Source organism: Takifugu rubripes, chromosome 22, assembly GCF_901000725.2.
Source record: "Takifugu rubripes chromosome 22, fTakRub1.2, whole genome shotgun sequence".
NCBI lineage: Eukaryota > Metazoa > Chordata > Actinopteri > Tetraodontiformes > Tetraodontidae > Takifugu > Takifugu rubripes.
The window spans coordinates 9,855,189-9,867,978 of NC_042306.1; the positions used below are offsets into that span (position 1 = coordinate 9,855,189).

A 12,790-nucleotide genomic window follows, 5' to 3' on the forward strand; every position below is an offset into this window, starting at 1 on the left:
TCTTTAAAACAGCTATGTGCTAATGTGCTACCCTGGTGCTGCATTTTGCTTATTACTGGGGGTCTGTAATGAATGTGACAGCTCAGATAACAGACACTGAGATCTGAGAGTTTGGCTCCTTTCTCTTTATTACACCATCGAAGTCTCTGTTGATGTGTGTGGATCTGAGATGATCTGAGCTAACGTTACTCATCTGCTCCGTTAGCTTTAGACAGCTGACGGGGGCCGTCTCTCTGTCACTGTCAGATCGTTAAAGGCCGCTGAGGGGATTGAGGAATATAAAGGTTAATCCAGGGCCACACGCTGTTTAAAAGGCCACACGGGGCTCTAAAGATGGCAGCAAGATGAAGGAGATAGCAGCAGGACTCTCTGCTCCTTTTCCAATTTCCTCCAAGATTTGTTTCAATGTCCTCCTTTGCATAGCTGACCTTTCCTCTCTTCAGCAACAGATGATCATTTCAATAATTAATTCACAGATGCTCCTGCCTTTTGCTTCGGCTAATATCAGTGGCATCATCACCGACAGAAGAGGAAAACATAAAGTCCTCGCTCATCGGGCTGTGCGCGCTCTTTGTTTACATTATATGTAGGTTTGAAGGCGACAGCTGAAAGTTGAGTGAACTGATCCGACGTTCTCACTCGGCGAACACACCAAAGATCTGCAGACTTGAGGAAACATACTGGAATTAAAATCCCTCCCCCCAGGTCTTGATATCAGAACACTGCTAATTAATTCGAACAATGCTTCCGCTACTTTACTGTCACGCGTGTACATGCATCTGTAAAATGTCAGTAATTTGACTGTTAATGCTTGTTTCTGCCCCTGCACTCAACCTTGACATTTGGTTTCCATGGCTTCGAGAGGGGGGCTATTTGTCATGTCTCAGTGCCAAAAGGTCAACGCATCCTTTTAAAGCTTGGTTTTGTTCCTTCAACAGGCACATGGGTGACATTTGGAGGGCAGATCTCTGACGAGGTAGGTCATCGTTCACCTATCGCTTTGACTTTAGTCACAGAGATTAAGCGGCCTTGACAGTGCGGCTGGAAGACCCCTGTGGGAGCCATTAACATGCTGGGTGGTGAAATGGCGTCAAGGGATCACGTCGTTCAATCCGCTATTCATTTTGCTAAATAACAGCTGTCCGTTCAGTCCCTGATGGCTTCGCCGAGGTCAGATCGCTGTCAGATGCGATGAAGGCCTCCTTGATGCCTCGATCCGGCCTTGGAGGTGCAGGGAGACGTCTCGTTACTGTCTGACACAAGTGGAGGCGCACAAACACACAGCGGGAGCGAGGATTCGTTCATCATAATTGATCTGGCGTTTCCACGTAGGCTTCCGAAACTGGAAGTGGGTCAGGGCGGCGCAACACGTAAACAACCCGAGCCAACTCGCAGCTCCTACAGATCCCAGAAAACACGTTTATTCTTCTTATGGGAATATCCACCACTTCCCTTTGAAGTGCAGCTCTGCTCGTATTTATAGACTGACGAGAGCGGTCTTCTTCTTGTCCGCGCCAGGTGGCGGAGCAGCTGATGACTATCGCCTACGAGAGCGGGGTCAACCTCTTCGACACGGCAGAAGTCTACTCTGGGGGGAAGTGAGTAATGGTTCCACATCCTGTCCGTCACATACTAAGACATGCGACATTAAGGACAATGTGTGACTCTTTACGCGATTTGCATAATCTGATTCATGACTGGAGGCTCGCCGTGATGTTCGCAGCTCTACGGGCTCGGCCATTGTCTCTGAATAATGGGAGACAGGCTGCAGCTGTGAGAGCAGGAATCTTCATTAAATGGTTGCCAGGGAAATTAACGCCTGCCGCGCTGCAAGCCACTTCAACTTCTGCTCCTTTTGATCACGTTTTCAGGCAGATGTGTATCAGATCGTCATGCTTACATGCTCTTAGAAACAACAGCCCTCGATATAATCGCATCACTTTGTTTTTTTTTATTGCTTTTTTTATTATTATTCCTTTCAGAGCAGAGATAATCCTGGGCAACATTATCAAGAAGAAGTGCTGGAGGTAAATTTCTGGACTGGGCATATATCCACAGTATGAACGTGTGTGTTTTGTGAGGAAAACTGATGCCATGAGTTCTGTAGGCGACTGCAGGGAGTGCTTGACGATGGTTTGTGCACATAAAGCTGTGTTTCAAACTGCAAATAACACTGAAATCCTGATCTTTTAAAAAAAAAAAAGAATTTGAAAGAAATTTGTATTTAGCTGAATGGAAACAGACAAGTTAAGTTACCTTTGAAAACTTAACTTTCATTTTTCCGTCCATGAATTTACCTTTTCAAGTCCGACTGGAAGATGATGAGGTTTTGCTAGTTTTATGAGACACAACAAACCTTATTTATTTTGTTGTGTCCAGGCTGTATTAATATTTTAAACACAACAGTCGCGTGTGCTTTTTGAGCCTTGTATATCTGCAAGGTACATAATTCTGAAATAAATTTATTTAGTTATGAGGCTTTTTCACACTTGCTCGAGGGTTGTGGACCTTCTATTGGAGTCATCATAACTGTATATATTACAAACAAAAACACCCGCCATTGCACACTTTCGAGACAGAATTTGCTTTCTTTTGCATTTATAATTCATATGCAGGCTAGCTGACTCTATTTTTCCTTTTTTAATTTTTTATGAAATGGGGTTATTTTTCCGAGGCAGTTAACATTTTCATAATGTAATGTGGCCCCGTTATCATTTTCTCGAGTTCAATTTATATGTACATATATATACTACAAGGCCCAATTAAATGGAAGATTGCACACACACTTGCACACACACACACACACACACACACAGGCATGGGGGTGCTCACAAAAACAGAACTACGGATCTGAAGTCCGTTTCATGGCCTTTTTATTTCTGTCTGTGTCCCTCAGGAGATCCAGTCTGGTGATCACTACAAAGCTGTACTGGGGTGGAAAGTAAGTATTCGGACCGCTGTGTATGTGTGTATGTGTGTCCGTGTGCCTGTGTGCCTGTGTGGGTCCAGAGTGCTTCCTCCTCAGATGCTGTCCTCACCAGCAAAAAGCTGCTCACTCAAACATGCCTGCAGCCAGAACAACTGGATCAAATATTTTACAGCAGCTCCGTCCACGCAGGCACAGAACACTCCTGTGTGCTTCTCATTTTAGCATCAGATGCAGATCAGTGGAGGAGAACTCAGGTCTGATTGTGTAGATTTCAGTTAACTGATCCACTGCCTATAATGCTCCGTGAAAACTGTGAAGAAATCCACCAGCCGCTGTCATTTCTTTCATATAATTCCACTTTAACGCTGGTTTGTATGAACAAAATAGCACCTGATAATGAAATAGTGTACCAATTAGCTAACAGATCAACTGGAGTGCAAACAAAGAATTCAGAGGTGCGCTTGTGGAGGAATGTCTGCGTGAGTGAACACCAACCAGCACAAAGTCTTCACCCTCACTGTTTCAGGTGAAAGGTGCTTTATTTGCTCATTTGTTGACAGCAGCTCTGAGGGGGAACTGCAGACTGCGTGATTAGCTCGTTGCCTTTACATGCAAGAACAACAAAGTAGGAGCATCAGTGGGTTGGTGCCTTTGCAAGCAGTGTTTTGCATGTCGCAGCAGCTAGGCTGGAGAACACTGTCAGCACCAAATTATATGCTACTATTTAGAACACAAGTACTGCTAATCTAGGACCTATAAAACAAGCGGTAGGGACTGATTGGCTGTGACCCGGTCTCCAGTTTTTCCACAAAGCTACAAGTAATCCTCAGTCTCAATACCCTCTATAACACAAACTGGGATTTTTCTTCGTTGCATTTGTTATTTCCAGTAGGACGTTGTCGAGTGTACGCAAACTGGCTGTGGACTGGTGAAATACCAGTAAAGCAGTGGCACAATCTGTTCCTAAGCTGCAGACACACAGAGTCCCGAGTGGGTGGAATTCTGTCCAATGATTTGTTGGTGCTTTGCTATGCGAGCAGTTGTTTGGCATAGTTGACGATCTAATTAAAATCACGACAGCCATTTCGGTGTGCGGGTGCGTGTGTGTGTGTGTGTGTGGCACATGTGTGGAGATCCCCGTTATTGCCCTTCTTTCCCTCTTCTGTTGCAGGGCAGAGACGGAGAGAGGCCTCAACAGAAAGCATATCATTGAAGGTGATTTTCCCTCTCCTCCGCTTTGTCCTTCGTGTCACCCCATCACTCACAAGCCTGCTGTTCTTGGCTAATCTCACACTGTTATCTCTTCTCCTTGCTCCTCTTTCTTCACTAAACTCGCCGTCTTTGATTTTGCATCCTGCTGAATCTGACGGTTGCGTTCACCACTGGTGCATCGAACCAAAACAGCTGTCTGTGTGTGTTCTTGTATTCACAACACATCAAATACCGAAATACTCATTCTACTAGCAAAGTGAGGACATTTTTTGCGCAGTGGGGCCATTTGGGACTGTTACAAATTCATAGAACTATTTGAGGGTACAGACATGTGTTTAAGGTTGAGGTTATTGTTAGGGGGTTAAATGGGATGCTAAGGTTAAGAGCTGTGTAGGGTATTATGTCTATGAAAGTCTCCACAAAGATAGAAAAACAGGGTGTTTGTGTGTGTTTCCACAAGTGTCTTTTCAAGATCAGAGATCTACAAACTCATCCAGTGCACCACTATGTAAATGTCTCATATCCACATCCCATTCTTTTCCCCTAACATCTGGCCGGTCTGTCCGTAGCGCAGTGCACCTCCTGCATGACTCAGCTCCCTCTCACACCATTAACATTCACCACACTCCTCTGCAACTTTCTCAGCAGCACGAGGAAGGGGGGAAGGAGGGTGCGAAGGAGGCAAATATGGTCTGCAACACTCAGGAACAAGCAGACGGAGTCACTGATCATAGGCTAAGTCCCGCGTGCTCGTCACCGCGGGCTAACTAACTTACTCCGATACCTCATTCCTTACTAATTAAGCAATCGCAGGCCAGTCAATGAGTCAGCTGATTGGCCCAATAGTGACATTTACAGACAGGAGGAGAAATGTGAAATCAATATTAGCTGCAGGTGCTAACACAAAAGTGCAAACAGAACAGACATGAGACTCCTTAATATCTTCATTTAACTGACTTTCATAAAACACATTATTTAATGCATTCCTCGCTCCATTTTCCCTCCTCTGTTCCAAAAATAGTTTCCCTTTACGGCCTGTAAACTCCAGCTAATCCAAGAGAGAACTGTTCGCAATGACACCGCGCGCTCGAATTTGTAACGGGTGTTTCAGGGCGCGCACATGACAGCGGAAGGAATAAGTGGTAGGGAGAATATAACCGTCAACTGGGATTAATGCGCAGCCTGTGGCGCTAATCTGCTGCGCACTCAACACGTGCATGAGAGAGCGGGAACGTCTCTTGCCACGCGTCTCTGTTACTCACTTGTCCTTTTTTGTGACTCGCCCTTGTGTGTCTGTGAAAGACCGATCGGCTCACAGTGCTGTGTCGTGGCCATTCATCCTGTCTTCGGTGGACATTTTTCACTCGCTAATGCCACAAAATCAGAGAGACAGAAATGGGTTCCACTCTCATCATCCTCTCAATTTAGAGTTGTTTATTCCATCCATCTCCTGTCGAAATCAGGCACTGACAAGCATAGAAAGGGATTTTTAAGACCTCTGGACATTTAAAACTCCCTGTTTCATTGTATTAGTCAGACGTTTGCAGAGGTTTTGTCTAAGTTCTAGTAATCCTGAGTAGCACAAAAGTTCAGGAAAACTAGACAGAACCCCATCCAACGCAAGGTTATTGCCACATTTTCCAGCTTCTTCTCTACTCTCTCTCGCTCTCTCTCTGCAGGTTTAAAGGGCTCCCTCCAGAGGATGCAGCTTGAATATGTGGACGTGGTGTTTGCCAATCGGCCCGACAGCAACACTCCTATGGAGGGTAGGTGATCGGTAAATGCACAACGGGGCACCTCCCTCACCGGCGCTGCGACCTTTGTTGAAAGCAGGTCGAGACGTGTAGCTCTGCCTCTGACATTTTACGTCGTTTGACAGGCTTGTCTCCTCGCGGTGCTATTTTAGCCCGACATCCTCCATTTTTTGCCGTCTCTGCGGGTTCACTGGCTTCTGCTGGGTCTCCCAGCAGCACCCAGCTCCAAGCTAGAGCCATGTTCTGCAGAAGAGAGATTATCTCCTCCCCACCTCCGGGAAACTGGCATATTTTTGGGCCTGTCTCTCGAGACGCAACCCCCACTGTGCTCTCTTTTGCTTCCACCAGTTCCCACACAGCCACCTTATGCCACGTTTATTTCCTTGCATCTCTTTCCTCACTCCTCCATCAAGTTGTCGCTGTCACATGCACTTGGTTCACTCGTTCATCTACAGGTTGTCCTGGCTAAGGCTCGCCGCGCCTGCTGAAAATATTTTCCCATCTTTTTACTTCACCTCCTGTGAGCCAGCAGACCGTGGGAGGCCAGTCTGTTGTGTTTTTTTTTTTTTTTTGAATTCCTGGGGCTGGAGGACCCCTTGTGGAGTTCATCAAACTTTCTACTAACTCATCTCTGCAGAGAAAGTCACTTAGCTGTTGATGGAAACCCCAATCAGAGTGACTCATTTAAATGTGATAATGTTTTTCTACTCCTAATCGAGTGGCAGGATTGAGTGTTAAATTGAACTGCAGTGAAGAGGGGGTGCTGTACATCACACCAGACAGGGTCATTGTTTTTGGCAACTCTTTACAGGAGTAACACTTCAGGGAAAGATTGCAGGAAACAAATACCGGAACTTTTCCCAGCAAGTCAGTCAGTTCAGTTCAGTTGAAGACTGAAAAAAAATGTTTAACTTGGAGACATTAGGTACCATTTTTGAGAAGGCTGTCTGTACCTTTCTCGATTTTCTCGATTATTTGTAACTTTTGCTGGTCACACAATAGCAAAATGTAACCATCACTTAAGGTAATGAAGGTAGGTGGAGCTTCTTTTTTCTGCAGCCTAACAGATGGCAAATGTAACAATTTGTTCTTAGGAAGAAGTAAAGAGTACTTTAAAAACGTGAGGTGAACTATGAAGACAGTGATTTAGGTCAAAGGGCGATTAATGACCATATTAATCTGGCGTCAGGCTGAACGCAACTGAAATTCGGGTTCCAAATGTCTAAAGCAACATTACTATCAGATGGTCATGCATGCCTTTGCACAATCATGGCATTTGTTTCTATTTCGTTCCTGTGATTTTAACTGCATTTGACTTTGTGTGAGGCAACACGTGTCCCCTTGAGGACAAGAAAAGTGAAGTCATGGCTCGAAAGTCTCCCTTCATCAGCATCACTGTTGTCTGTCCACTCCTCCTCTCTGCCTTTCTCCCCTTCTCCTTTACTTGTTCTTGACTGGCTTTTTGTCTCGTCTTGAATCTAATCCAGCCCTGGCCACGGCCACAACTTTGTATTACAAAGACAGACCTGGAGTTCCTCTCCCCCCCCTCCTCGCTCGCCTCGACTTCTGTTTCATTCCGCACCGCTACGTTTCAATGCAGCGGTCAGTCGCCGGCAACTTTTCCTCCAGAGGCTTGGCTGGGTTCCTTTCCTGAGCATTGCCAAGTAGTTTAGCTCGAAAAGCACTCACATTAAAGCAAATATGAATCAGCGCACGCCTCGAGGAGAAGCAGCTTTGCCTTGGTGAACTGAGTTGTTTTAATGGACGCAAGATAGCCCGCGGTTTGAATTCTCTGAGCGGAATTCCACTATCCAGTCAGTCGGCATCATTTTTTTTCTTTGACAGGACAATCTGCTGCAAATCGAATTCATTCAGTCAACTGAAATTGAAAATTCTGGTCGGCGTTAGCAAAGAATAAAAGACTGGACATGGCATCATTAAATAGACTTAATAACAGGCCCTCTGGCTAAGTGTTGTTCACTCAGGAAGAAGTGAAATTCAATTGCTTCAATACCCCAGACTACATCCATCTAGGCAGGAAATGAATGCATGTACCAACATATCACCTCTCTCAAGTTTTTAGCAATAAGAGAGCAGCATGCAAAGAAAATACACCCACTCAGCACATACAGCCTGCACACCCTAGCAATGGTGCCCAGAATCCGACTCCATCGGCCACCGACGATCCTCCCTGGCGCGACACGATCATCAAAGCGACGGCTTCACATAACGCAACTTCCTCGAAGATACAGACACCTGCACGGAGACTTTTAGACGCCAGCGGGGAAGCTTTTGTTTCTCGCACACTCGCTGTGCTCTGCAGAAGGCCGAACTCATGACGAAGCTGACCAAATGTTCCCCGCCTCTGTGGCTCCACGCTGCTGGCTCAAGGACAAGCTGATATTGGCTAGCAGCAGGCAGTTAGCCAGTACAAGTACACAAATGGAAGTCTGTCCACATTTGTTGCAATACTGGAGGACGAAATTATTGTTATTTATTGTAAGTTTATCCTGCACCTGTGCAGTCAAAGTTCCACTACGTGCTCAAGTTTCAGTCCAGGAGCACGCCATCGCTATGGCAGCACGCCAACATCAAAGGGTTAGCCTTAAAATGTAAAAACTTGCCCCCTGTTTCCAAGGTAGTTTTTCTCTGTCAACTGGACTGGGTTTCTGCAGAAGCAGAACAGATTAGACTCAAGAAGCAGAAGCAGAACAGATTAGACTCAAGGTAACAGCCGCTCTTGCTAGTGCAAAACCTCCCACCTCCAATATCACGAATGAGGAAAAAAGAGCCATTGCATCCTTAGCCAAGGACAAGAACATCACCATCTTACCAGCTGACAAAGGTAGGTGCACGGTCATACTCAATACCACTGACTATGACACCAAAATACTCAGTCTCCTGACAGATACCGCCACGTATGAGAAACTCAAGCGGGACCCCACCAGCTCATACAAGAAGAAGGTGGTAGACTTACTACAGAAACTGGAAAAGGATAAAGCCATTGGCAGACCACAATACTACCGTCTATATCCAGGAGAAACCATCCCTTGCATTTATGGATTGCCCAAGATCCACAAACCAGGGACCCCTCTCAGACCCATAGTAAGCAGCATCAATTCTGTAACCTACAACATTTCCAAATACTTGGCCTCCATCTTGTCGCCCATGGTTGGCAACACCCCACACCACATCAAAAACTCCCAAGACTTTGCTCAAAAAGTCGTTGGACTCACACTACTTCCAGAAGAGACTATGGTATCTTATGATGTCACGTCACTCTTCACGTGCATCCCCACCGCCAGCGCCATAGACACCATCCACAAGCACCTTCTATTGGACAAGAATCTTACAGAAAGAACAACCTTAACACCGGCCCAAATCTGCACCATGCTGGACCTGTGTTTGAACACCACCTATTTCCAGTACAGAGAAGGCTTCTACAGGCAGAAACATGGCTGTGCCATGGGCTCACCAGTATCCCCTATAGTTGCCAACCTATACATGGAGAAGGTGGAATCCCAGGCCCTGACATCCTTCACAGGAACTGCGCCAAGCCACTGGTTCAGGTATGTGGATGACACCTGGGTCAAAATTCAAATACAAGAATTGGAAGCATTCTCCGATCACCTCAACAAAACAGACGAGCATGTAAAATTCACCCGGGAAGAGGTAAAAGGAAACAGTCTGGCCTTTCTGGACTGCGCAGTCAAGATCACTGAGGACAGAAATCTCACCATCGAAGTCTACAGAAAACCTACACATACCGACCAGTACCTCCAGTTTGACTCTCACCACCCACTGGAACACAAGTTGGGAGTGATCAGAACTCTCCAACACCGGGCCAGAGAAATACCCACCACATCCCAAGGCAGAAAGAAGGAACAGGACCACATTAAGACAGCTCTCAAAACATGTGGCTACCCAGACTGGGCCTTCACCAAAACCTCAAGAAAGCGAGACCTCAGCAAAGGAGAGGAGGAGAGAAACAAACGCCGCAGCGTTTCCATCCCCTACCTGTCTGGAGTCTCAGAGAAGTTTAGGAGGATCCTCCAGAAACACGACATACCGGTTCATTTCAAACCCAGCAACACTCTCAGACAGAGGTTAGTACACCCAAAGGACAAGACACCAAGACCCAAACAAAGTAATGTTGTTTATGCTGTACAGTGCCAGGAGAAATGCAAGGAACTGTACATTGGGGAAACCAAACAACCTCTCCACAGAAGAATGGCACAACACAGACGTGCCACCTCTTCGGGTCAGGATTCAGCAGTCCACTTACACTTAAAGGAGAGTGGGCACTCCTTCGAGGACAGCCAAGTACGGATACTGGCCAGAGAAGACCGCTGGTTCGAAAGGGGGGTCAAGGAAGCTATCCATGTTAAATTGGAGAAACCATCCTTAAACAGAGGTGGTGGCCTGAGGCACTTCCTATCACCCACATACAATGCAGTCCTCCACTCCTTCCAACAGCAAAACAAACATTCACACCATTCCAAGAGACCCAGTGACTCATCACCATGTGACCCAGCAGACAAAGGGGAGACATCTCAACAGAAACTAGGTGAACGACCCGACCAACGACCCTGCTAACGACTCTCAGGTGACCACCCAGATCATTAGCATGCAAATGGTCCACAGGGGCTATATATTTTCAAGCTCTCTCCCCAGCGATTTCAGAACTGAAGAAGCCTTCTGGATAGAAGGCGAAACGTCTTCAAGAGAAGAAACCCAGTCCAGTTGACAGAGAAAAACTACCTTGGATACAATGACCTGGATGACTGAGAATTTACACAGACATCTTGCCCCCTGTTGTTAGTGCTTTCTGCTGAGTTCCCTCAGTTTTTCCCATGATTAACATTCCATGAATGCTCTTTAAGTGCAATTGTAAATCAACAAATGAGGAATTACCGCTATATCATGTGCTGTTTGCATGTGATTGTGGTTTATAGGATTAATGGGGTGTTTGTGTATTCAAATGAAGATCTATATTTCCTTTAAAGGCCCTTTTCCTTTTAAGGTTTCTTTGAGAAATAAGTTAACAGCAGTAAAATGAGGTAATACAAATTAAACAAATACCTTCTGTGTTATGCATTTTTCATTTCCTGCATTATCTGCATCCTTTGGCGCAAACACGCAAAAACAACCAGGGTAATTTGCAACTGACTCCAGGCAACATTCTGCCAAGGTTGGCTGAGTCTTTAACCCTCCCCTGTGGCGTTTGTTCAAATAAAGTGGTGTTACCAGATATAAATTCGCACAATAGCTTAAACAAGGATGAACTTTTCTCACAAGAGGTGGGAAACTTTGCATTTGATGTGCCAGTTTCGCCACTTCTTGTTCAAACCTATATCGTTTCACCCTTGCAGAGATTGTGAGAGCCATGACACATGTGATCAACCAGGGCATGTCGATGTACTGGGGGACATCCCGCTGGTCGGCAATGGAAATTATGGTGGGTTGGAGCACGTCACAGCACGTCACAGAATAGAAATACACACAAGTGTTTGCTTTATTGGTTTATTTTTCTTTGTATGATTAACTCAGGAAGCGTATTCTGTGGCCCGGCAGTTTAATCTGATTCCACCAGTGTGTGAGCAGGCGGAATATCACTTCTTCCAGAGGGACAAAGTGGAAACTCAGCTCCCAGAGCTGTATCACAAGATAGGCCAGTCTTCCCAAACTTTTCCAGCATCTATCAATGTGGGATATTTTGTCCATGCTATGTTGTATCCTCTTAGGTGTCGGCGTGGTCTCCTGGTCTCCGTTAGCTTGTGGAATCATCACCGGGAAGTATGAGAATGGTGTCCCAGAATCTTCCAGGGCCTCAATGAAGGTGCAGGGCTTATTGGTTTTAAGCGGGTCACTTTTTTTAAACTTTCATTACAAGAGAGTTTTAAATGATGAAAGAAATCACCATTGTGACACTGTCCTTTCCTCCCCTCTTTCAGCCATATCAGTGGTTAAGGGAGAAGATAATGAGCGAGGATGGAAGGAAACAGCAGGCCAAGCTCAAGGAACTGGCTCACATAGCAGAAAAGCTGGGGTGCACTTTACCACAATTAGCTATAGGTGAGGGCATAAGGGTTCACAACAATTGGAGCCTTTAATGTATCTCTTCAAAACATACTTCTAAAAATTCTTTCCAGCCTGGTGCTTGAGAAATGAAGGAGTGAGCTCGGTGCTTCTGGGATCCTCCAGTCCAAGCCAGCTCACGGAGAACCTGGGAGCCATTCAGGTACCCCGCACACGTTCGACACCAAACGACTAGTTCAGTTATTTTATCAAGTCAGACTGCATTCTTGCGGATTCTTTTATTCGCTCCACAGGTCATTCCGAAGATGACAGCAGGCATCGCCTCAGAAGTGGATCACATACTAGAAAATTGTCCTCACAGCAAAAAGGACTACCACCATTGAAAGGACCCTGTTCTGATGAACTATGCTTAAAAAGCTTGGCAAAAGCTCAGTCCTCACAGCCATGGCAACATTAAGACTGTGTCCTGTTTCGCTCATGTGTGCGATTGTGTAAGTGCTCTGCTTGGCTCATCTGTATGAAGATTAACCAGTTCTCATTCTTGTAAAGTAAGCTAATTGACAAAATATGCATGCAACAGCTATAGTGGCTGGGAAGGGCGAAAGCTCCAGGGAGGCGATTTCTCTTCTACCCGCAGTATAGCACACAGCCCATATATTTACAGGAACAAACTGCTGTTAGATTAATGCTATAAGAATATAAGATGTAGCTCAAGTTAATGAGGCTATATTGAACCAGCAGTGAAGAAATTTAAAAAAAATATGGCTTTCTGGAAGGTTCCCTGTGTTCTGTTTTCTAATATCTTTTTAGCTGTCAGAAAAATTAAGATTACGAGATGTGTAATTGGGCCTGGTCT

At 45.6% G+C, this 12,790-nt stretch overlaps 1 protein-coding gene across 7 annotated transcripts in view; it reads left to right on the top strand.

Annotated features, from left to right (window-relative positions):
• Positions 1–12,709, top strand: part of kcnab1b (potassium voltage-gated channel subfamily A regulatory beta subunit 1b) — a 28,341-nt gene extending 15,632 nt beyond the window's left edge. For all 7 annotated transcript variants that reach the window (XM_003975573.3, XM_029830868.1, XM_011616422.2 and 4 more), the window contains 12 exons: positions 939–976; positions 1,519–1,598; positions 1,983–2,027; positions 2,897–2,941; positions 4,101–4,144; positions 5,821–5,907; positions 11,268–11,353; positions 11,446–11,566; positions 11,640–11,734; positions 11,850–11,970; positions 12,048–12,136; positions 12,228–12,709. In XM_003975573.3, coding sequence (XP_003975622.1) covers positions 939–976; positions 1,519–1,598; positions 1,983–2,027; positions 2,897–2,941; positions 4,101–4,144; positions 5,821–5,907; positions 11,268–11,353; positions 11,446–11,566; positions 11,640–11,734; positions 11,850–11,970; positions 12,048–12,136; positions 12,228–12,317 — 941 coding nt within the window. In that variant the 3' untranslated portion in view covers positions 12,318–12,709. The remainder of the gene's footprint in view (positions 1–938; positions 977–1,518; positions 1,599–1,982; positions 2,028–2,896; positions 2,942–4,100; positions 4,145–5,820; positions 5,908–11,267; positions 11,354–11,445; positions 11,567–11,639; positions 11,735–11,849; positions 11,971–12,047; positions 12,137–12,227) is intronic.
• The last annotated feature ends 81 nt before the right edge of the window (positions 12,710–12,790 follow it).